This window comes from Suricata suricatta, chromosome 5, assembly GCF_006229205.1.
Source record: "Suricata suricatta isolate VVHF042 chromosome 5, meerkat_22Aug2017_6uvM2_HiC, whole genome shotgun sequence".
Taxonomy (NCBI): domain Eukaryota; kingdom Metazoa; phylum Chordata; class Mammalia; order Carnivora; family Herpestidae; genus Suricata; species Suricata suricatta.
Window position 1 is genome coordinate 128,755,727 of NC_043704.1, and position 26,856 is coordinate 128,782,582.

At 35.4% G+C, this 26,856-nt stretch overlaps 1 protein-coding gene across 6 annotated transcripts in view; it reads right to left on the bottom strand.

The window, feature by feature from the left end:
- The window catches only part of ATP2C1 (ATPase secretory pathway Ca2+ transporting 1), a 162,076-nt gene that overhangs the window by 46,432 nt on the left and 88,788 nt on the right, over positions 1-26,856 (bottom strand). For all 6 annotated transcript variants that reach the window (XM_029940301.1, XM_029940302.1, XM_029940300.1 and 3 more), the window contains 8 exons: positions 14,723-14,878; positions 13,442-13,510; positions 12,439-12,514; positions 8,367-8,433; positions 4,976-5,100; positions 3,957-4,054; positions 2,037-2,132; positions 1,860-1,949 (listed from right to left, as the gene is read on the bottom strand). In XM_029940301.1, coding sequence (XP_029796161.1) covers positions 1,860-1,949; positions 2,037-2,132; positions 3,957-4,054; positions 4,976-5,100; positions 8,367-8,433; positions 12,439-12,514; positions 13,442-13,510; positions 14,723-14,878 — 777 coding nt within the window. The remainder of the gene's footprint in view (positions 1-1,859; positions 1,950-2,036; positions 2,133-3,956; positions 4,055-4,975; positions 5,101-8,366; positions 8,434-12,438; positions 12,515-13,441; positions 13,511-14,722; positions 14,879-26,856) is intronic.

Sequence of the window (26,856 nt, forward strand, 5' to 3'; positions counted from 1 at the left end):
TATGGCACAAAAAGAAAGTTAATTCTCACCAACATGTGACTATTTTTTTCTTTAACAAGAGACAAGGGTCACAACTTACAGCTAGGCTGGCAAGAGATATCTGGAGTATTATTCAAATAATGGTGCCAGAACAGCAATGCTCCTTCCATATATACTGTATTTTCCCGAATGGCAGTATACATGGTCAAAATGAAAGCCTGGGTGTGTACATACAGTCTAAGGCATGCAACCTGGAGAGTATGTAGACCAAATCTTCAACTCTGACTACATTAAAATCTCTTCTGGCTCAAATTCTGGAAGGAATCAGAGTACTCGAAAAATAAGGGTACCTAACCGGTACTGAGTATGTACTTTTGTAATCAACAGAAGCTTCAGATATTAATTCCTTACTTCCTTGGGATCCAAATCCATCTTTCTTATTGCTACCATCCTACTCCCTTACACCCCAACACTTGATATTCTACTACTGTAAATACCATGTAGCTGTTCTCCTTCCCAATACCCTCTGCATTTTCCTCCAAACATTCAAACTACTCAAAAACCTAGCTTATTGCTTTTTGTTCTCTCTTTGTTATCTAACAAAACATGTTCAGACTCTTCTTCCTGGCTTTCAAAGATCCTCCAGAAACCCACTGTGCAGTCTATTTAACCATCCTGTGGGTTACTCAAACTCCTTTCTTTTCACCCAGGTTACCAATACATAAGCCACCACACAATCTATGCTTATTTATTCCTCCATGCTTTTATCCTTGCTCTTTCCCTAGCTTACCACCTGTCCAAATCTTGCCTATCCTTCAAAGCCTAGGTCTCCAGTCTGAATGTGCATTGTTCTTATATGTGGCTCAACACCTAAGACCTAAGTATCTACTATACTGGTTTACCTTCTTTTTGTTCCCAGAATGTCACTGTCAACTCCCTACCCTAAAATGTGAGGTCCCCAGTCATAAGGAGGTGATTTCACACACTCTCTTAAAAGTTGAGTGTATAAGGTTAAGTATAACACAGTAAATAACTGTTAATAGCTTTAACTTTTAAATATCTTTCAAAAAGCTATATGATGCTACTTTAGTTACAAGAGAACAAATGATAAAGAAATGTAGCTTTCTGTTAAGAAAACATATATTCTAAATTACCAATTTTATTAAATATAATAACCTACATTTCTATAATGGATTAATTCAAACAACCTCATTTAGAGTATCCTATTTCACACAAGTCTCCAAGCTTTCTAAGACTCCTTTTAAAAGTAGGAGATTTAACTTTTGTTATGGGAGTGACAGAGTGGACTTTAAGTTTCTTATTTAATCAAAGTTAAGACTTAGAAGAGGAAATCAACTAGGATAGATGAAAGGGTGCCAGAGAACACCACCCTATTTCCCCAACACAAATTCTAACTCTATACTCGTTTTAAGAAATTGATAATGGAGGAAATGGGAAGACTGGAAAAAAGAAAAGATGATTTTTCATGATGGTCTTAATATCTTTACATGGAAATACTTTAAAGAACGTTGCCTTTTACTCATTTGAATGTTAGTACTTCAGCAATTATACACATTTATAAAGCTTTTCACAGAAAACTCTAAATATTATGGAAAACAAGAACATTCTTCATAAGAAGAAATCCAGTCACTGGTCATTAGTTTGTTTCCTGAACATAAGGCATAAATCTATACTGAAAAGGCTGTATTGGCTCTGTAGTTCCAGGAAGAATAAAACTGTTCCCAAAAGGCAATGAAAACAATGAAGCATTGTGCGTCGTCTCCATCCTACCCCGAAAAACCAGTAATACTGAAATTGATGGCCTCGCATTCTCTTGTGAGGGTGATATTGTGTATGTCGAAGAGAGATTAAGCACATACCTTCATTGCAAGAGCAATTAAGGCTCCTTCCGTTGGCTTCCCCATTAGAGTGTTATTTCTAATTACAGCATCATTGCATACACAGCCCGCCTAAGAGAAGTACACACAAACTATGAACTCATTGTTGTGTCCTAAATCATTATGAAAAGTCATCTTCTTAGAGAATAACGTAGTTACCTCAACAATTCTGCTAACAGCTGGGTTATAGAATCCATGAACTACATCACCATCAACAATCACTTCCCCAAATGGATTGTAGCCAACACCAGTAACCTAAGGAACATAAAGTGGGGTTAATAATTCAACCCATAGACAATGACAATACTTATGAAAACTGAAAACTATGATGAGCTATGTTCCTTTAATTTTATACATCATGATACTATTAACATATGTACTTAGAAAAGTACCTATCTGAAAGGATATTCAATAGTTAAAAGAATACAGATTCTAATTTTCACCATAATGACAAACCTATAACTATACTAATAATTAATAATTATAATAATGTACAGAATAAAAAATAGTTAATAAAATCTTATATTGTTTCTAGTTATACACTATAAAAAAAGATAAATCATAAAAATCTCTATACATAAGTATGCTTTAAATTTATGTACCATACTAAAATTTCCAAGAACTCAAATCCATTTCCACACCTAACATTTGTGATAAACCTGAGACCCAGAAAAAAAGCAGCATTCTTTTTGCAAATATGCAGGGTCAGAGATGTTATGTGATTTATCCCAGCACACTTTAACATAATATATTACACGCTAGTTTTAAGAATCAGAGGTAGATTCTGTATGGCTAAAGCAAACCAACCCAAACAAAAGTAAAATTTCACAATAAAAATAAGACAGTTTAGAAAATGTTAACCAATTAACAAGTGGTTAATGCTCGACACATCAAAATACAGGCTTAAAACAAAAGAGAAACTTATATCCTACCTTCCATACCTGAACCATATAAGCACATGTAACCCCAATGACCCTGAGTCATCCAGAAAAGTCACATTCAACAAAAGAGTATCAGCTGTCCTTAACCAAATCTAACACCCTACATAAGAATAGTCTAATTTTAAGCCTCTGTAAAATGGAATTAAATAAACCTAAGTACAACTTTTGCCAATTTGCCTAACGCTTATTTTGCTCAGGGAACTGGATATAAATACAATTTAAAATACTGTACCCTTCCTACATAGTGTGAATGGACACATCAGCCAGAAATCCTGTCAAGACTGGGGGGAGACTGGAACTTGTCTTCCTCTAGCTTCAAAATTAACCAATGCACATACACTGACATGCACTTAAGAAACTTCCAAAATTTAATTTTTAAAATGAAATAATTCATCTATTCATTTATTCTTTCAACAAGTATTTACTATGAGGCATGCCCCATGTTAAGCAACTTAGTTCAGTTTTATTATAACTTCTAGTACAAAGAGGAACAGAAAATTTCCCCTAGGCTACACACTAAAAATCATGGAGTGCTATAAAAACAAATAACATAGAAACAGTTCTGGGTGGTCAGCAAAGCATTTCTAAAGAAGCAGGGTTTAATTTGTGCAAAGATGAAGAGACATTAGACTGTCCTACACGGTGAGAACAGTAGCAGAGGTCCTGAAGAAGGAGGAATTTTGTCACACTGAAAGAACATAAAGCCAGTGTATCTGGTGCACAGAAAGAGAAGTGGAACATATACGCCTGAAGAAAGAAAGAAGGAACAAAACACGTAGGGCCTCAAGAAGCCACACTTTAGGATCCTGGTCACAATGGAAACATCTTAATTAAGGGAATGACTTGCTCAACGTGTGGTTCTAAAAGATCCCTCAAGCTGCATACAGACCAACAATAAGAGTTTGGTAACAAATGGTTAGTAGGGGTGACTGAAAGGTGCCAAGGATGATTCAACATTTCTGGTCTGTAGAATGTGCAAGTGGAGTGGGATCAAGACTGGTAGAATAAGGAAAAGGCTCTGCTCCTGATGAATTCATAGTCCTTTTGAAGATAAGACAGTAGAACTGTTAGGAATGTCTACACACCAAGTTTCTTAACAAAGAAATATTATTGTTAAAAAGAAAAATATATAGAGTACCTCAGCATGTAGACCTTCTGAAGTAAATATGTGAGTAACAGTCATTTCATTCTTTGTTAGTGTTCCAGTTTTATCTGAACAAATCACATTACAGCAGCCTACAGAATAAATCATTACATGTCACCAAAGAGTCAGGGAGAAATAAACAAGTTGACATTGAAAACAAATCAAAGATTCTGAAGCCTGTCCTGCTCTGAATTTTGTACAAATCAAGCTCACTGATCATTTTAGACGTTTTCTTATTATGCTTTCACCATAAAGTAATTTCTCATATTAAAATTAAAAAATAGATTAACTGATAAACGTTGACTTTTTCTTATTAATTTGCAATTGAATTTCTACAAAGCTTCTCATTATTAACTTTACATAATACATTTCTAGAAAGTTTAACGGTACCTAAATTTAAACCCATATAAGTTTTTCAGTCAGTATTTTAAGATATTTGGCCTTCTCAGTACTATAATGCAAACTAAAAACTAAATTCAACATTTTTGGATTTCTAAATTTATAAAAAAGAAGTTTCATGGCATACAGAAAGTTACTGCAATTTTCATTTCCCACATAAAGTTGTTATAGCAACACTTAGAAACTGCTGTATATTTACTGTTATTATCAGAAATTCAACTTAAGTATGACAGTCTTGGATCTATAATTATCAATTATCTTCCTTGAGATTTCAAAAGAAGATAATTCTATTAATTTTACTCCAAGGTTTCATTGCTTAATAGATTTTTTACATAATTTTTACATGATTTACATAGATTTTACATGATTTACATGATATTCTAAACATTAGAATATTCGATAATACAGAACGATTTCTCTGAAAATCCCGTCCTGAATGATAGGCATTTTTAAGTACCTTTTTTGGTTGTGAAAACAATATTTAACTTTGCCACAAGCCAAATACCACTAGACAAGCTTCTAAGATAAAAATGATAACAACCTAAAGATGATTCACTTGTTGATGTAAACTCACACACTACTGCCTAAGTATGTTCACATTACCGCATACTTACCCAGGGTTTCGACAATAGGCAGTTTTTTCACAATGGCCCTTTTCTTCACCATTCTCATAACACCAAGAGCTAGAGTCACTGTGACCACAATGGGAAGACCTTCAGGAATTGCTGCTACAGCCAAACTGTAACCAATATATACTTAGTATTGAAGCATAAATTAAATAGTACCTACAACAATCATTTCAATGGCTGTGACTTAAAACTGAGGCTAATTAAAACATAAAATTAATATTGTCAATACTCAAAAAGTGGCCTCAAGAGAAGGGAAAGTTGATTACCATTTATTGGAATTGCCAGGTTAAGTGTAGTGGTCGAAGAATGTAGGCTGTGACCACAGATTACCTAGATTTGTATCCCTGGCTTTACCAATTTTTACCTGTTTGACTCTGACCTATTATTACTCTACTCCCGTAATTTAGCTTTCTCATCTATAAATACAGATAACAGTAACAGGTACTCAAACAAAAACTTACACATGACTGGTCATACCAGCACTATTTACAATCACAAAAAGATGTAAATAGCCCAAATGTCCATTAACTGGTAAATGGGAAATTATGGTATAGCCATACAAGGAAGTAGTATTTTGCCACACAAAAAAATGAAGTACGGGCACATCCTACAACATGGATGAACCTCAAAAACATTATGCTAAGTGAAAGAAACCAGACACAAAAGACACATATTGCTTTGGAGTCATTTACATGAAATATTAACAGTAAGCTAATTCAGAGACAGGAAGCAGTTTAGTGGCTGCCAAAGGCAAGAGAGAAGAAGAATGGTTTTCTTTTGGGGTGATGAAAAGTTCTGACACTTAATAGTGGGTGTGGTTGTACACCATGAATGGATTTAGTTCCACTGAATCATACATTTTAAAATGGTAAACTTAATGGATGTATATTTTATCACAACAAAAAAATTAATTACTTTACTGTTTCCCTCTGGAATTTAAAAAAAATCAAATTAAGTCTCTATTTTTTATCCCAAACCAAACTCCCCTACAGGTAAGGACATATGTCCTGTTCTTCATTCTAACATTGTTCTCTCCACTGCTTCTACTTCCCAATTTCTATTACCTACCTTTTCTTCAGAATGATCTACCTTGATATCATTAGCATCCTGTTCAATAAGCATTATTAAGGTTTTCATGCTCTGTTTACAGGTTAATTCTAAAAAGTGAAAGCCAATGAATGACACAATACCACTAGCTAAACAGTGTACACTAGAGACAAGAAATATGTGTGATCATTAATGCTTCCTTCTCTCTTTTGAACTATTCTGTGCTCAAACAGAATCTTCTTTTCTTATGATTCCATTAGCCCTCACTATCTCAGGAAAATAGGCATCAGTTTACAATCTAGATCTAGTGGACCTTTCCCTTCTTTTGTATTTAAGTCATTTCATAAATAATTTGCAAAGGACTAAATGGATTATGAAAAACTTCATTAGAAATTTTTAATTTTTAAAAGTTTTTGTTTTTTTAAATTTATTTTGAGAGAGAGACAGAGTGTGAGCAGAGGAGGGTCAGTTAGAGATGGAGACACAGAATCCAAAGCATACTCAAGACTCTGAGTTGTCAGCACAGAGCCTGATGTAGGGCTCAAACTCCTGAACCAGGAGATCATGAGCTGAGCTGAAGTCAGATGCGTAACTGACTGAGCCACCCAGGTGCCCCTAGAAGTTTTTGAAAATAGAATAATTATATGGAAACCTATTTGACAATAAACTATTATAAAAAAAAGTTTAAAAAACAAAATAAACCTCATTCCATTTTGCAATAATAATATGGGTTCATTGTACTTTTATAAATCCAAGATGTTAGTGACTTTATTTTTCCTATGTTTTAAAACATTTTATTTCATTATAGCAAGTGAAATAGCAATTATTTTTAATAATTATTTCCAACTGTGCTAAAAATGAGTAAAACAAGAATGCAGAAGAATGATGCTGTGCAGACACTCTCAGAAGAGGAATGCCTTAAGTTGCCCTGCTGTTCAGGGCACCGGTACCAGAGATGACATATGACAGTCTCATGGAATGAAATGTTTAGTAGAGTCTAAAAAGACCCATGGTGGAAACTGCAGTTGCTAACAAGAAGTTTGATACCAGTCTAATTATCCTTCCTTTACAGACGACCTGCTTGTTTTCTTTAACTTCATATGATGTATCTAGTTTGAAGTCTTTTTCATCTTGTGTGGCATTTAGAGAATCCATACAAACTATAAAGATATCATGTCTGGGGCACCTGGATGGCTCAGTCGGTTAAGCGTCCAACTACAGCTCAGGTCATGATCTCACGGTTCACGGGTTCGAGCCCTGTGTCGGGCTCTGTGCTGACAGCTGGCTGAGAGCCTGGAGCTTGCTTCAGATTCTGTGTCTCCCTCTCCCTCTGACCCACCCCTGCTCGCACTTTCTCTGTCTCTCAAAAATAAATAAAAACCATAAAAAATTTTTTTTAATAAAAAATAAAAATATAAAAAGATACCATGTTTTGCTTTAGAGAGAGAAAATATTCATGTATCATTTCTTAAATAATTTCTTCTTAGTTCTTTTTGAAACTCCTATTAGTTAGATTGGCATTTATTAAATTATTATTTGTCATTTTTTTTTGCCTCTTTAAGTTTTTTTATCATTAATTTTTAAAAATTTACATCCAAGTTAGTTAGCATCTTTGTTACTTTTATTTCATTCTCCATTTTGGACACTTTAGTCTATTTTTAAGGAACCCTTTTTAACTTTATATTATAGCCCTTAGAGTGAAAGTTTAATTTCAGAAGTCAAAATCTTAATTCCTAAAAACATTTTTCTCTGATCCTCTCCTGAAGCAATCTGAATATCATAAATGCAGTTTCTTCACAAATCTCCGAAAAGAAAAATGCTTTCCAGTTTTAATTTTTCTGCTATTTCTTGAATTTTTCATTTTCCTCTGAGACTGTTTATTCAATTTCTATTATTTTGGTCTTTCTCTTTCATGCTGCTAGTTTTCAGTTTGATGGTCTTTACTGTCTATTTATATATAAAACTGCAATACTGGGGGGATGTCTGGGGAGCTCAGTTGGTTAAGCATCTGACGCTCGGTTTCTGCTCAGGTCATGGTAGTACAGTTTTTGGGAGATCGAGCCCTATGTCAGAGTCTGCACAGTGTAGAGCCTGCTTGAGATTCTGTCTCCGTCGCTCTCTCTGCCTCTGTCTCATATGTGTACTCATGCTTTCTCTCTCTCTCAAAAATAAATAAATAAACATTTTTTAAATGCAATAGTAATATCAGACATCTAGTATGTGTTTTCTCCACATAGGTTGTCATTTTTCTAGAGTTCATTTCAATATATGCCTATTAGAGAAATAGGGAATAAAGACTTCAATTTATAAACAAATGATTAGAACTTACCTTACACTAATTGTAAACATTTCCAGGATATCTTTTCCTAGTAACCAGCCAACCAACATGATGATACCTGGAAAAGAATCAAATAGCTATTTCTCCCTTTTATATAAAATCACTTCAGTATAAGTGGGATGCTAAGGGCTGTCAAAAAGTCCCATAACATAAAGAAAAGTATATCAGATGACAGTTACAAGATTTTAGAAAAATTCATTAAGCAGGGGAGATTAAAATTAATGCTGCTTAAAGATAATGTATATGCAAACACACGTGTGTGTACACACACAGACACACACACACACACACACAATTTACCTTCTGTTGCCACTACTGCCACTACCCCTTAAAGCAATAATATCCGAGAGTTACCACTATAAGAAAACATTACCAGTATTTTCCATACAATAGGGGAAAAAAAGAAGGTAGCATAAGACACGCAGGTCTTCTATTTATTATCAGCTTTGCAAAAGTAAACTGTGGAACTTTACTTCTCATCACTAACTATCCAGGCAATACATATAAAGTTTATACTGCAAACAAAGGAATACTTAGGACTTGGCTGAATGAGTAATACATCTTACTTAAGAGATCTAAAATTACATTATAACATTTTTAAATTAATGGGGCGCCTGGGTGGCTCAGTTGGTTGAGCATAAGACTCAATTTCAGCTCAGGTCATGATCCCAGGGTGGTTAAGATCAAGCCCCGTGTCCAGCTCTGCACTAATTTGGACCCTGCTTAAGATTCTCTCTCCCTCTGACCCTCTCCCCCACTTGAGCAAATTCTCTCTAAAATTAAAAAGAAAATAAAACTACTACTTTCACGGCATTTATAAATAAAAAATCAATTAACATAAACCAAACAATATACACTATTGCTCTGACCTTTGCAAGAAAGGGCACAAGAAGTGCACCACTGGTTTTGTGGGGAAAAAACACAGTATCATCACATTTTTAATAAAATATAACCACTTCAAGATTGTATTCTAGATTAATATAAACATTTAAAACAGATTTTTTTCTTTCTATAACTACAGGAGCACACCTCCGTGGCTTAGTCAGTTAAGCATCCAACTTCAGCTCAGATCATGATCTCACGCTGCGTGAGTTAGAGCCCCATGTCGGGCTCTGTGCTGACAACTCAGAGCTGGGAGCCTGCTTCCGATTCTTTGTCTCCCTTTCTCTCTGCCCCTTCGTTACACTCTCTCTCTCTCTCTCTCTCTCTCTCTCTCTCTCTCAAAAATAAACAATCCAGATTGTGACTCTCTAAAATTCTATCCCAAATACTATCCTGACAAAAGAAATTATGTCCAATGAACTATACCAGAAGTCTGCAAACTATAATCTGTGGGGCCCCTGAATGCTTTTGTAAATAATTTGTTGGAACACAGTTATATCCATTTGTTTAGGTATTGTCTATGATTGCTTCCCTGCTGATGGCTGAGTTGAGTACTTCCAACAAAGAATATCAGAAATACTTTGGTAAGGACCAAAGGCTAAAATATTTACTACTGGGTGCTGCACCCCCCAAAAAAATCCGTTTACCTCTGATTTTGAACTTGACCCTTACCCTATTCCATATACTAGCCTAACCAAAAAAAAAAAAAAAAAAACCCAAAAACAAAAAAACACCCTATGTATTATACTAAAACCAGGTAATGATAAAGTGAAAGATTTTTTATCACTTGAAGTGAGGTGGCTTCACAGTACAGTGTGAATATAAACTGAGGAGATTTAATTGGCTAAATGCCCTGACATTTATCAAATTCCCTAAAAGTTCTAGAAAATAAATAGCAATAATCAAATTAAGGGAGATATGACAATATACACACCAGCTAAAAAAAAGGAATGAAATACCTTTCCATCTGCTACTTTATGATGAAGACAGAGGGATCAATACAATATTTAAAAAATTATTTCACTGAAACTGCATAATGGAAATCTGTTTTAATTTAGAATTGCATTATTGATTTTGAAATTTTAAGCTAGCAAAAATAATTAAAATAACACCATGGAAAAATTAAAGAAAAAGAGAAAGGACTCCAAAATTTATTCAGTGTTTAATATATGATAAAAATGTCATTGCAACTGAGTGAATAAAAGGATAGACTATCGAGGGGTGCATGGGTGGCTCAGTTGGTTAAGCATCTGACTCTTGATTTCAGCTCAGGTCATGAACCCAGGGTTTGGGAAATCAAGCTCCATGTGCTATTAGCACAGAGCCTGCTTCGAATTCTCTCTCTCTTTCTCTGCCCCTCCCTGCACCTATGCTTTCTTTTGCTCTCAAAATAAATAAATAAACTTAAAAAAAAACATGTTAAAAATAGGATATACTAGAGAATTAATGGTATTGGGATAATTACCTTCAAAGTAAAAATGTTGTAACTCTACCTTAAGTTCTTTTTTTTTAATGTTTATTTATTTTTAAGAGAGAGAGAAAAAACACATGAGCGGGGGTAGGATCTGAAGTGGGCTCTGTGCTGACAGCAGCAAGCCCAATGTAAGGTTTGAACTCAAAAATCATGAGATCATGACCGGAGCCCATATCGGGTGCACAATCGACTGAGCCACCCAGGGGCCCTTGCCTTAAGTCTGATACTAAATAAATTCTAAATAGTAAAACTGTGTCAAAAATAGGAACTAAAGCAGTACACTAATGTTTAAAAAAATATAAAGATAAACACTCTTCACAACATGGGGTAGGGACAGCCTCTGTGAATAAAGACAGAAACTGGAACTGTAGAGATTATCAACAGGACAGTGCTATCAGAATCTCAGGACAAGATATTTCAATCACATCTCCCTACTCCATACCAACTTCATTATATTTATCCCCAAAGGGAATTTAAAAAGTGGGGGAAATAGGGGCGCCTGGGTGGCTCAGTTGGTTCAGCGTCCGGCTTCGACTCAGGTCATGATCTCACGACTCGTGGGTTCGGGCCCCGTGTCAGGCTCTGTGCTGACAGCTCAGAGCCTGAAGCCTGCTTGGGATTCTGTGTCTCCCTCTCCTCTGACCCTCCCCTGCTCACACCATCTCTGTCTCTCAAAAATAAAAACCATAAAAAAAATTTTTTTAAAAAGTGGGGGAAATAACTTAACAAAAGGGATGGCTATCCTAATTATACAAAGAGCTGTTACCAATCTAAGACTCAAGCCACAAGAGAAGGGACAAAATAAATAGATTGGCAGGACATAAAATAAAAAGGACCAACATATATATGTCAAGTGTTCAATTTCTCTATAATGAGTTGCGAAATAAAACAATGAAAAACCTTTTATTCATCTGTTAATGACAACAAAGTTGGCAAGAGTGCTGGAAGAGAAACATCTTTACCTTGCTGATGAAAAATATTATTTGGCAGTATGAAACAAAAACCTTTAAAAACATGCCAAAAACTGAAAATTTACATGTATACTCTTTGACCCAATAATTTTACTTTTAAGAATTTTTCCCCACATAATGGAAATCTATTCAACCATCTATTTCATGACTTCTATATAAAGAGCATCTATTTAATGGCAAGACATGTATGAAGAAAATATGAAACAAAAAAGTTAAAGTAGTTCATAAAACATTACTATCCATTTTGTTGAAAACTAGAAAGACAAATACTAAAATGTTTATAGAAATGGATTATAGGAATTACATGAAGTTCCAATTTATCTTTGCAGAAAAGGACAATGGCTGGGGGCTAGTTTTCTAATTTTTAAAAAGTAGTAGTAAATTAGGGGCACCTGGGTAGCCAGTCGGTTAAGTGTCCGACTTCAGCTCAGATCATGTTCTCACGGGTTGTGAGTTCAAGCCCTGCATCGGGCTCTGTGCTGACAGCTCAGAGCCTGGAGGCTGCTTCAGATTCTCTGTCTCCCCCCTCTGTCTGCCCCTTTCCCTACTCACACTCTTGTCTCTTTCTCTCTCTCTCAAAATTAAATAAACATTTTAAAAAAATTGTTAAGTAAACTAAAACTTAAATGAGTAAAAAAAGTTTATGTATCTAAACTCCCCCTTCCCATTAAAAATTGAAAAAAAAAATAAACCCCTAAGTAAATATATGAGATACACATACTCACTCTTCTCTTACCTATTATACCAAAGGAGTAAAAGGAAAGTTGTTTTCCTAAGAGGTCCATGCTCTTCTGCAGAGGGGTTTTTGGTGCCTTGACAAATTGGAGAAGAGTTTACCACAATTAGCTAAATGTAGTAATACATACTACGTGGCAGGGGCGTGCCCGTAACATGAACACCTCTCCCTTAAAGGTAAGGATCTTCCTCTTTAATGAGGAAACTGAGGCTGAGACTTTGAAAAGCCTGTTTATGGTCCATGTCCCCTATGCCTATTTTTGAGAAGAAATCTATACTCCTACCAGCTTTTCCAGGACTTCATTACCGCCAGGTGCCCCTACTTTTCCAATCTTCTCCCTTCTGTATCCACAAACAAGCTTATAATCCAAGCCTTTTTATCCAATTGGCTCCCTGATCTGCTACCTCCCTTCTCTAGCAGTCCCCTCTCGGCCAAGCTTCTTGGAATGGTTTTATACACTGCATCACATACTAGAGTCTTGGCAGGTTAGCTGAGAAATCCAGATGATTTGGGAAGAATATGACATTTGCAACTTCTTTTTTATTTTTAAGAAAGTATTTTAAATGGAAAAACTAATCTTCAATATTCTTAAACAAAAATATCTTCTGTGTTATTTTATTTTACAATCTTTCTTTCCCCATTAAATAAACTTGGGAAATTTGCTAAAAGACAAATATACCATTTAGTAATCTTTAAAATTAATATGATAGAGTTAATTTCAAAAAAGAATAGGCCCTATAAATAATTGGCTATAAACCTTTTTCTTCCTATAAACAATGAATAAATATCAAAATGTTTTAGAACATTAACAATGTCAATTCAAGCACTTTCAAATATAGGCATTCTAATTATGTTTTTAAGCACAGACAACTGAGTGACATTCCGAATAAAATACCACTTTCAATAGTACATAAGATAATCCACCATTATTTTCTTTTCCACTACTTACAATGAAGAATTTCAGATTTGAAACTAAAACATCATCAACAAACTAAGAACTTACTTCTTCTGCTTGCATCATTTTAAAAACCTCTCCAAATTCGGAATTTTCTCCTGTTCCAATGACAATACCCTAAAGAGAAAAACAGGAAAATACATTTACATTCATATGGAATCACCTCTCAAACAAAATAACAAAAACCTTTCATTCCCTTTCTCCAAAACTTTGCCCATAGTCAAGATGACTGACCTACATATCCAAGGTTCCCTTAAAAAATTAACGTTTTGATATTACTGGAGATCATTAGTATTTATGCCTTACTATACAAACCTTGGCTCAATTCTCAGGCCTATTCTTTGTCTATATTAATATTTCTGAAATTCAAAACTATCTTATACTTGAGAGACATTCAATGTAGTTTCTCTTTTCCCCTCAAATGCTATTGATTCATGCCTTTTACATTTGTGAAATGTTAGAATCCAGCAGGTGAATGATAAGTAGTCAGAATATTATAGCCAGTACCATATTATCAAAATTAAAATTTTAACTAGTAATGAGTATATCCATGACTCACTCTTTCTATCTAAAACAAAAAACAACAACAAGAAGAAAGAAATACTGAAGACAATGTTTTTAAAGGCTTCATTATCTAGCAAGTGACAGAAATATGGACATATTCTTTCTCAGGGACACAGCTTCTCCTTAGTCTCAAAAACAGATGCTACGGATTACATTCAATTCTGCCATTTCTTTGTCATATTTTTTAAACTTTATTTATTTTTGAGAGAGAGAGAGAGAAAGAGAGAGAGAGAGAGAGAGAGAGAGAGAGAGAGAGAGAGAGAGAGAGAACACACGTACCAAGAAGGGTAGGGACAGAGAAAGAGAGATAAAGAGAGAATCCCAAGCAGGCTCTGCACTGTCAGCACTAAGCCCAATCCTGAGCCAAAATCGAGTGTCAGACACTTAAATGTCTGAGCCACCCCAATGCCCTTATATATATTTTTTTCATGCTTATTTATTTTGAGAGACAGAGGGAAAGAGAGAGAGAGAGAGAGAGAGAGAGCGAGCGAGCACAAGCTCACATGCAAGTTGCGGAGGGGCCAAGAGAGAGGGAGAGAGAGAATCCCAAGCAAGCTCTATGATGTCAACGTAGAGCCCAACACGGAGCTTGATCCCATTAGCCATGAGCCAAAATGAAGAGTCAGATGCTCAACCGACTGAGCCACCCAGGAACCCCTCTTTGTCATATACTTTTAACCCACATAAAATTAGCCAAAAAGAACTTTTAAAAAAAAGTTTGAAAACAAAGGAGTTGCTATTTTCAAAACAAGAGAAAAAAATTACCTTGGCTTTGCCACATCTGACCAGTGTTCCCATGAAGGCAATGTTACTTCTTGATGCAAGATCTCCATTAGTTGCAGCTGGCTGAGGAGCTGTAACCTTAGAACAAGGTGTTGTCTCTCCCGTCAAGCTGGACTCATCAATGGAAAGATCCACAGCCTTGGAAAACATAACGCATCCCATTAAGTGTGAAGACTCTCTGTGCTCCACTTAAAAGAATTTGTAACCATCACTTCTTCCTCAAATATTCCCTTTCTTATAATCACCCAAATGTTTTATTATATCCATTACTCTAAAAAGATCACAATAAGTACAATCATATTTAAAATATGAAATAAAGTCAGGGCACCTGAGTGGCTCAGTCAGTTAAGTGTCCAACTCTTCATTTTGGCTTAGGTTATGATCCTATGGTTCATGGGATCAAGCCCTGCATCAGGCTCTGTGCTGACAGTGTGGAACCTACCTGAGAATCTCTCTCTGCACCCCTCCTCTGCTCACACCCTCTCTCTCCTGAAATAAACATTTAACAAAATAAAGGGGCGCCTGGGTGGCTCAGTCAGTTAAGTGTCCAACTTCAGCTCAGGTCCTGATCTCATGGTTCCTGAGTTTGAGCCCTGCATCAGGACCTTCAGATTATGAGACTGACGCGCTGCCCACTGCGCCAAGAGGGCTGCTATTGAGCCCCCCATCAGGATCTACAATGACTAATGCCTCAGAGCCTGGAAACTGCTTCAGATTCTGTCTCCCCTCTCTCTCTCTCTCTCTCTCTCTGCCCTCTCCTACTCATGCTCTCTTTCTCTCTCAAAAGTAAATAAACATTTTAAAATATTTTAAAAATAAGATTAAATTAAATGAAAACTAAATATTTAAAAAATAAAAATAAAATATGAAGTTAAGAAAATCTAATGTGCAAAGTAGAATGCTAGGAGACAAGATAGGCCTAAATTTCAAAATATAATCACAGAAAACAAAACATTAGCTGAAATGTAATCTTTAGAGACAACTTTCATAATAAAATATTATTATTTCCTAATTTTCCCATGCCCTGAAGTTCTAAAAATGTGTTTGGCAAGTTAAAAACAGATATCCAGGAAGAGAAATATGAACAAAAGGTATATAATATACTGAGAAAGAAATCATTTCATCATTTTAGGCTAAATTTTCATGAAATTCTGCTTTCTATATATGCATCCTTACAATGATCCCAAATGTACATCAGCAAAAATCAAAAACATATATAAATGTTCCCATGCAAATCATGAACATCATATTATCTTTCAAGTATGCAATAAGAATCAATTCTGAGGGTTTCTACCCTCCCCCTCCACCCACCAAAAAGAAAAGGAATTCACTATCTTACTTCAAATGCAGAGGTAGGGAGGGTGAACTTAAAAGACTGTATTTACAAGCCCTCCCAGGGATTCTGAGGCACACTCAACTTTGAGACTCAATAGAATACTGTTTCACGAATTTCTTTGATCCATTTTATTCCAGAAGCTCTTATTCTAGTGTCTTTAGGATACTCTGGGAAACTAGGACCCAGTTCAAGATTTTACATGTTAATTCACTCACCCAACAAATATATATTCACTACCTTAACATGTACCAGGGACTGAGCTAGACCCTGAAAAATAAACAAGATAAGGAAATGAACCCAAAATAGTTAAATGACTGCATTCTTGCTGCTATTATAACCTGAGGGTTTTGATGGTTTCCTGTCTCACAGTCAGGTCCTTCTTCCATTTTGAGTTTATTTTTGTTTATGGTGTAAGAAAGTGGTCTAGTTTCATTCTTCTGCATGTTGCTGTCCAGTTCTCCCAGCACCATCTGTTAAAGAGGCTGTCTTTTTCCCACTGGATACACTTTCCTGCTTTGTCAAAGATTCACTGGCCATACACTTGTGGGTCCAATTCTGGGTTCTTTATTCTATTCCATTGGTCTATATGTGTCTGTTTTTGTGCCAATACCATACTGCCTTGATGATTACAGCTGACAGATATTTATCAATGCAAGGCCCTGTACTATATCACACACAGAGGGAACCAGCAGTAAACAAAACTAAATTCCTACCCTAAGGTGTTATTCTAATGGGAAAGTGATCTAAAAATAAACAAGAGTATGTAATATAATACCTGGTAATGAGGGGAAAATGCCTAAGGATAGAAAGTAACATTTTAGATAAAGGAGAGAAGCTCGCTCTAAAGTAAACAACCCTTTTGCAGAACCACAATTGACCTGAGGGCCCCAAAGATGGGCCACAATCAGGATGAAAGGATCTAGGCAAAGAAAGCAGAAAGTATAGACTATGTGGATAGGAACTGCCTGATAGGTTCGTGTGGTAGGCGGACATAAAATTTTACAAATATAATCAAGAGGTTACAAATTAGATCATGAGGTTGAAAAATGTTTGGAATGAAAATAAATTATATCACATAATTTCAAGGAGACTAAACTACGTTATTTCCAGAACATCAGTACCATGTAAATGTTATAAATATTAGTATCAAACAGGCTTATAAAAAGTCTTCCTTAAAGCACAGATCATGAGTCCTTTAGTCTTTAAAAAGCTTCCCTTTTTCTATAATTATGTATCCAAAGATAGGCCAGGTAAATCTGGGTTAATTACCCCAACCCAACTACAGACTTTAAAAAAAAAAAACCACCATGTTCGAAGGCAAAGGAATTTTTCTTTATTATAGGAACATATTTATTTGACTATTCTTTCCAAGTTAAACTTTGGACTGCATAATTTTTCACACTAATAAATTCTATTACCAAAGTAAGAAGAAAAGTTTAGGTTGTTCTACAAAGATGATGCTACTACTAAAAACAATCAGCTGACATTTCATTGCTTACTATCTGCAAGGCATTTTGCTAACATACATATGTAAGTCTTCTATTAACTATTTAGCTAGTAACAACTCCAATGAGGTAAATACTGTGATTATCATCCCCTCTAGTCTATAGACACTTTATGGTTAAGTAAGTCACCCAACATCATAGGTAGGACCCTATGTTTCTCCTCCCTAGTTTTGTAACTTCTTCTAGAAGACATTAATTAAAGACATATTTAAAAGTTACATATTTTTCTGAATTATAAGTCAACAAAAAATTTATTTCATTTAGCAAGCTCCTCTTTAATGCTTGTTATAAAAATAAAAACTGCATGTAATTTTCTAAGCTCTTAATGAGAAATGAGACCTGCTAATATTTAAAACATCTACAGAACTCCTTCTCTCTGAGAAAGGCAAAATTAACGTTTTCCTATTAACGACTTTCTACTTTAAACAAAAATCTTAAATATGGATAAATTCTAACATTTGGTTGTCTATCGAAACAAAGAAGATGAAAATAATCTGACTTTTTAAGAAGAGAAGAAATGCATAGGTTTATTGGCTCTGTCAGCGACCTCGCTCTTCAATGTCAGCCTTAGCAGTTCAATAACCATCAATAGGAATTTTTGTTCAAATCAGGTTTTTCTACAAAAAAGATATTTTTAGTAGAATAGCAATCAGCTCTGTCTACTGTAGGAATGGATATGAAAAAAGAGCTCTTGCTCTTTATCTTATATATATGTCATATATATCATTATAAATTTGTGAAACTCAAATCAAGAATATATTATCAATAGGATGGGTACCTGGCTGGCTCAGTCAAGAGAGCACGTGACTTTTTTTTTTTTTTTTTTTTTTTTTTGAGAGTGAGAGACAGAGAGAAAACACAAGCAGGGGAGATTCAGAGAAAGAGGGAGACACAGAATCTGAGGACAGGCTCCAGGCCCAGAGCTAGCTGTCAGCCTAGAGCCCAACACGGGGCTTGAACCTATGAACCATGAGATCATCACCTGAGCTGAAGTCAGACACTTAACCAACTGAGAGCACCCTGAGAACATGTGACTCTTGACGTCAGGGTCATGAGTTCAAGCCCCACATTGGGCATAGAGCCTACTTAAAAAAAATTTTTTGATAAAATTGTCCAAATCATATAATGTAGCAAACTACACAGATCTCAAATGCCTGTTGAGTAAGGATATATTTTTTAATTTATTTGTTTGCTTATTTAATCTCTACACCCAACATGGGGCTCAAACTCAAGACCCAGAGATCACAAGTAGCAAGCACAGTCTTCCAACTAAGCCAGCAAGGCTGTCCAGAGTAAGAAAAAGTTACAACTTATTTTCTCTTAATGATGATTACAAGAATTTCCGCAAGAAGTAGTATTGAGGGAGTGAAGGGAAGGAAGTCATTTCTAAGCAGGTGGTATTTAATGAATTAGGCAAGCCTATTACAGTTTTACAAAATCGTAGTTTAATTCATCTAGAAGACAGATATTAGACTCATTTATTCATTGCATTTATGAGGAAAGATAAAGATAAAATGAAATCAAAGAACCGACCAACTCCATGCCTTCTAGCTAAAAGTTTAAACATTAAACCTTCAGAAGAGCTGTTCATGAATAGGGAACTGATTATGTTTCACTTTCTCTTTATTATTCTTCAGGTACTTTACTGGTGTGAATAAGATACAGCACAGTTCGAAGGTCAGAATATAAATAAGAATCTAGATGCATACATAATCTACAATCTGAATATTTAACACCTACAGAATAAAAATCGTTGAAAAAACTTCACAAGATTATTCCTATGAAACATTAGGCAGGAAGAAACTAGATACCAAAGTCACTAAGTTTTCCTGAAAAGCAGAAAGTTTTTTGCTTTTGCTTTTCAGGAAAGTTTACAATAAAAACAAGTACAGTTAATATAAACAATTGGCAGCTACACGTAAATTCCTAAGTTAAAGAATGGCTCAGTGTACTGTATGCTGCTAAATCAATTACCCCTCTAGTCTAGAAAGAAAAGCAAACCAAAAATGGATTTCTTTCCCCAGAAAAGAACTCCAAATTATCTATCTGCAGCTACCTGATTATGACAAAATGTCTTACTTTTGGTCTCAAAAATTAAGATTCCTCATACTGTTTATTCAAATAAAGGAAAATGTAATTCAAACATCTTCATGATTTCTAGCTTATTAAAAATCAAAACCTAACCAGCTGCAGTAGGAAAGGGACTCCATTTCAGAAAGGCTCCACCTCTGCTGTTTTTGTTAGGCTTCATTTACTCATGTTCTGTATTTTGTCTCTGAATCAGCCAAAGAAGCTATGTTCCCTCTGCAAGGGGGAAGCAGGAAAATTAATCATTCTCCCAGGCCCCAAACACCTAACATTCAAGAAGAACCAGATCCTGAACATGTTCCAGGATACTAGCTTTGAACAAACCTGAGAGCACACTGGAATCAACACTCTCATGTTCAGTAATTTACAGAATAACACCGATTGTTCACTGGTCTTTGATTAGATGCTGCCCTGGATTTCTGAAGGAAACATGTACCCTAGACCTCTTTCCAACATAAACCCTTAACCCCAAAAACTTCTAAGACTCCTTCTCCTCTCCTTTTCCAAGTCTCCCAGACACTCTGTGTGCTATTCTCTGTCATTTACACTATTCAATAAACTCTGTTTTCACTTTCTCCAGCTCACATTTGATTTCTATTCTACATGAAGAAAAGAACCTTCCTGGCTGGTGCTGTGGGAGCCTCCCCTGAGTTAAAAAGACCTACATGAAATGGATTTTATCCCATGGCAAATATTTACACAAATCATTCACTTTCTGACTTAAGCGCATAGATTCAATTTGACCAAGTTGCCAATAACTTTAAGACCAATATTCAGTTAACAATGATTTCTAGAATATTTCTCTAAGACAATTAAAAGAAACCAAATTTCAGAAAGGGATCTACTTATGCAACAGTCCTTTCCTACCAGTGTGAAATGAGAATCTTAAAACAAGGAGACGAAGTCTTACTTCAAACCCTCCCATGCTGTCTTTTTAAATTCTAGTGACTTAAAGAGAAAAACATTTTAAACATAAATAGCATTCCTCAGTTCACACCATTTTTTAACCAATGATCTAACAAACAACAAAACACTAAGCTCAAGCTTACAAGATCTAACAGAACCAACACTCCAGCGCTCCATGTATGGAGTTTTCCAAGTCGTATAATAATATTACTATGACAGAAGCATACCTCCTTTCCAAAGCCAAAATGAGTGATTATATCAGTTTCCAGTAAATGAGAATGTCTCCAAATTCTACAAGTACACAATAATCTACTCAATTTCTTTTGATGGCTAATTTAAAATCTACTTCCTGGAGCACCTGGGTGGCTCAGTCAGCTGAGTGTCTGACTCTGGATTTCAGCTCAGATCATGATCTCACAGTCCTGAGATTGAGCCCATATTGGGCTCTGCACTCACAGCATGGAGCCTGCTTGGGATTCTCTATCTTTCTCTCTCTCCTTCTCAAAATAAATAAACTTTAAAAATTAAATCTCTACTTCCTGTTTATAAATTGTTCTTTTTTTATAAGTCTGTACATAAGTTTAATAATTCAGAAACTTCTAAAACCAAAGTTTCAGTGATAAATTATAATAAGAGAAGAAAAACATTATTATAAATCAATTAATCAAATTGACTTCTCAAAAAAATATACTGAAGTCAATATAAACACTTGTGGAACAGGGCAAAGATTTGGTCCCTCTACTAAAACGACCATGGGCTGGCAAAAACTGACAGACAACTCTGGAATCAAAAACTCAAAACAACCAGGGTGGTGCTTAATAAAGAAAAAAGCAGCTGAATTTTGGTCAGAAGGCACCATGGCATTTCTGTTCACCTGTCTACTATTCACCGCTGCCCAGAGAAGCAGTGCTGACTCTGGGGACAGAAGTCTGTCTTCTTTTTGCAGATTATGGGTAGTCAGGGCCTAACAAAGACCTTGTTCTTAAAATACTGTAGCTGTGTGTTTTGACCTGTCTGGCAGTTCCAGGGGGACTAGTGCAGAGAGGCTAATATTTATCTCACAACCTCTCACCAAGCCAGTTACAGTGACCTCTGGGTATCTGTTAAAAGATTAAGGACATATACTAGCAGACCAAGGACTAGGAATAAGGCAAGCAGGAGATACAACCAAAACATTAGGAAGAAAAAAACCGAGGAGGAAGTTTTGTGAAGGAATAAAGGTTTGGAAAGGCCATGACTTACACCAGGGAACACAGAGGGCAAAATGCATGCCTATAACCAGATGCATGCTCAGAAAGCCCTGGGAGGACCCCTGCACCTCTAATAGGTCTGTGCATTTGGCACAAGCAGATGAAGGTGAAGGTGAAGGCAGAGCTCTAGGCAGATGATCAATATCAAGAAGTGCCCCAACTCAAAGACAAGCTGCGAAGACCAGGAGAGCAGTATTTTACTTCCCTCTTTGGCTCCAGACCAATAAGGCTGACTGCTGAGGTAATGGAACAGAAAATTCAGTGACCACACAGAAAAAGGGACAGTCTTTGCAACCCCCGCCCCCACCAAAAAAGCAAATCCAACCACTGCAACCCTCAACAATCAAAAGTAACAAATTTTGAGGAAAGGCACAATCTCATTTATAGAATTCTGACAGCATAACATTCAAAATACAAAGTTTTCAACAAAAATTACAAATAAAAAGAAACCAAGTATGATTTATTCACAGGAAAAAATAAACTGACTCTGCTTTAGCAAGGCCAGACACTGGACTTACTGGAAAGACTTTAAATCAACTGTCTTAAATATGTTCAATAAACTAAAATCCATGGACAAAAATCTAAAGGAAATCAGGAAAATAATTATTTTTCTAAAAAGCATTACAATGAAGAAAAAGAAAATATTTTAAAAAATAGAAATCCTGATGCTGAAAAGTACAACCACTGAAATAATGAGTTCAGTAGAGGGGTTCAACAGCCAATCTGAAAAAGGAAGGGGGGAAATGAGCAAACAAAAGAATAGGAACAACTGAAATTGACCAGTCTGAAGGATAGCAAGTGAAAACAAAAATAAAGAAAAATGAACAGACCTACAGGTACTAGTGGAACATCATCAAACATACCAATATAACCATAAGGTAAGTCTTGGGGGGGGAAAAGAAGTGGGCAGAGAGAATATTTGAAGAGATAATGAATGAAAACTTGCCAAATTTAATAAAAGACATGAATCTATATATCAAAGAAGCTCACTAAACTCCAAATAGAAAAAACTCGAAGCCACCTAGACTGAGACATAATCAAACTGTTAAGAGACAAAGACACAATCTTGAAAAAAGCAATGGTGAAGCAACTCATCATGTTCAAGGAATCCTCAATAAGATTAGCACAGCCTATTTCTTATCAGAAACCACAGAGGCTAGGACCAGTAGACCTATATAAAGTATTGAAAGAAAAAAAACTAATTAAAAGAAGTCTACATCCAGCAACATTATCTTTTAAAATGAAGAAAAATTAAGACATTCCCACTTAAACAAAAGCTAAGGTAACTCATTTCTAGTAACGTGCCCCACAAGAAATACTAAAGCAGAGTCCTTCAGGCTAAAAGAAAAAGAGTAGAAAGTAACTCAAAGCCATATGAAGAAAAGAATTCTAGTAAAGGTAACTTCACAGGGAAATATAAATGCCAGCATTATTATATTATAATTATGTTATTCCTCTATTTTTCCTATCTGATTTATAAAATACTGACAGATTAATGGTAAATGGGTATGGAATACATAAAAATGCAATTGGTGAACAACATGAAGGTGGTAGAAAAGTGAGCTGCAAAGGAGCAAAGTTTTTGCCTGCTATCGAAGTAAATGGTATCAATTCAAACAACTGTTCTAACTTTAAGATATAAATTGTAGGGGTGCCTGGGTGGCTCAGTTGGTTAAACATCCAGCTTCGGCTCAGGTCATGGTTCATGTCATCTCATGGTTCGTGGGTTTGAGCCCCACTTCGGGCTCTGTGCTGACAGCTAGCTCAGAGCCTGGAACCTGCTTCAGATTCTGTGTCTCCCTCTCTCTGAACCTCCCCTGCTCGCGCGCTATCTCTCAAAAATAAAAAAAACATTAAAAAAAAGACGTAAATTGTAATCTACATTGTAACCACTATGAAAATATGTAAAAAATATACAGAAAAAAAATTCAGGAGGTAATCAAAGCATGTTTTTTTAAATAGCAGATAAAAAAAGGGGAGACTGGAGGAACTTAGGACCATAAAAAATAATACAGAAAACAAATAGCAAAATGGCATTAGAAAGTTCTCTATCAAAAACCACTTTTAAACATACATGGATTTACAATTGTATGGTATACAGACATAACAGAATACTATTTGGCAATAAAAATGGATGAAATATTGATACATGCTATAACAGAGATGAAGAATCTTAGCCCCACACCCGAGCTGCCAAGACAGAACCCGGACGATTCTTAGGCATGTTAAAATTTAAGATGTAATGCACTGGGGCAACTCTCTGTCACAGTGAGAAAACTGAGACCCTAAAAATAGTTAAGTGGCTTACCTAAACTCACATTCATTTCATTTCACAGTCAATTCATTTCATAAGATATATTTTATTCTTTGAATCACAATTGTTTGCAAGTTGGTATCTCCCAGCAGAAATTTTATCTTTTTCACTTCCTAGCTCTGGAGCCTGGTACAGTATTCTACACACAATAATACTCAAACATTTACTGAATGACTACCTAACACAGACTGATATCCGAAGGGAGAGATTATATTTTGCTTATATTAGCTTCAATACCAAAATAAGTAAATTTAACATACCATGACATGTTTATATTCTAGCAAATGTTTGAAAAGATCTTTTTTTTGAAAAAAGCATATCAAAAAATATCAGAATTGAATTTTACCAGGATATCAAGGTTTTCATTGAGTAAATGGAAAATATATTTTATAACTCAGGAAGTCAGAATGATCTGACACAGAAAGATAGCTCCTTTAATGGAATTAGAAAACAAAGAAGGTGCTTGTTAGTGGTTCTTAACAAAAGTCTGGGCAAGACTGTGAGCTTTAGAGAAAAGGAAATAACAGCTAAGTAAAGTTTCAGTCAAGGAGACTATCTCTGATTCTTTGAGTGGGTAGGTAGCCAAAGTAGATCTGTGCTCATTATCTTTGCTTTTCACTTGGGAACAAAGAAACAGGGAAGAACAACCCTAAAGACACCAATAACTACTCACTGAGCTAAATTACTATTCTATAACAAAGTATATGGATTCGTGAGGTTAAAAGGCTCACTACAGAATGCCAACTGCCTTGTTTTAAGTTTGGACTTCTGACCATAGCCCTGGTAGACTATACTCCTAGTAGAGATATCTCTCAGAGATTTAATTGGTCTGATTGATAATCTAGTGTCCTAAAAATGACTAATTCTTGGCTCTCAGGCATATAAGTGGTAGTTCTCTTTAAAAAGTTTGATACATTTAGGAAATCATCATATCAAAAACTGGGTTCAAAAACAGAAGGCAATTATATCCACTGTCTAGATTTTGAAGACCATTTCAAAGAATGAGCTAAGCTAATCACAAGCACAAGAACCACAAGAGAAATGTGTCAATGGAATTGATCATGCAGAACTTCAAGTAAAAGAAAATCTTGTTAACAGTTCAGGCAATATTTTGGGCTTAGTTAGAAAGTTAAAGCTGAGAAAGGCAAAATATTTTCAATAGAAAAAAGAAACTCTTTTCCTCTGATTCTTAGATTGTTGTATCTTACAAAGGATTCTTTGTTAAAATATTGACACAGGCTTTACCTGAAACACTAAGAAAAATATGCTATGTTTCCAAAAAAGCAAAATGTATGGTTATGTACATATGGTGTATATGGCTCCTTCATCTAAAGTCACTGTCTGACCAATCCACTGACTACCACCCATTAATAGCTAGTGGTGCCTCTTCTCAAATACTACTAAATATTAAAATAAAAAACACTCAGAAAAATACTGAAAACTATACCCATAGTTCAATTCCTCTAAGTTTTACTGGTCCAGCCACACCAGTAACTCTAAGGCTAAGTCGACAAGGTTAGTCGACCACTAACACATACCGGTTCATTCTTTGATTATGGAAAATGACACAGGCCAAAAAAAAAAAAATACAAAATTCCTTAAGCTATCAATATAAATCTTCTTTAAAAAGCGTTTACAAATGGCAGTCTCAGCCTGCTATGGACTGAATTGTGTCCCGCTAAAACTCATGTTGAAGCTTTAATCTCCAATGTGATGACAATTACCTTGGGCAGTAATTAGGGTTAGATAAGCTAGTCTGGGTGAGGCCTTCATATTGGGATTTGTGGCTTTATAAGAAGTGGAAGAGAGAGAGCAATCACTCTCTCAACCTGTCCAGTCGATGGTATTTGATTATAGCAGCCTGACCTGACTTCAGATACAGCTTATGAACAGATAATACCACATAAAAGTTGCACAGCAGTCAAATCACTGAACATGCAGACCAGATGCAACTGAATGCCCAAGCAAGATTTATAGTCAAAATCTGAACCATCAAAATTACTGCAGGAACCCTAGAGTTACAGAATGACAACACCCAAGTGGCAACCTCTCAGTTTTAGATCACATCCACAAGAGAATCCTATTGTGAAAGACCAGATGCTTGCTTTTTCTAAAGTGAAATCCACACATTTTATTTTGAGAAATTAATAATATGTCAAAGGTAACTGAGTTTTTGGTTTCCTTTAAATCTTTTTTTTTTTACATTTTCTTTTTTTTATAACACAATTTATTTTTTTAACATATGCAATAATTTTCCATCATTTATAATACAGTAGTTACAATGACACTCCAAACAAAAAGCAAAGTAAAAAACCAAAACACCAACTTCTATTTCATGTAATTAAGACTTATACAGAAGTTAGCAGGTTAAGTAACAACTAGTTAATCACCTAATTTCACAGCTATCAGAAGTGGCAATCGTTATATAGCAGCTTATCTATGATATATTCAAGATAAATGATACAATTTGTTACTTGCCCATAAGCTACAACACAGCCTGCTTAATATCTTTCCTTAAATTCCACCTCTATACTACAATATACTTGAGGTCCATGCAAAAAAGTAGCTACCTTTTATGTAGGAAATGGATGATTAAGTCTTTGGTGTTGTAAAAGCAACTTCATTTAAACATAACCACCCTGACCACCAAAAAAAGAAGAGGGGAAAAAAAAAAGAGTAAAGAAAATAATAAGGGAAAAACCCAAGACACACTTCCT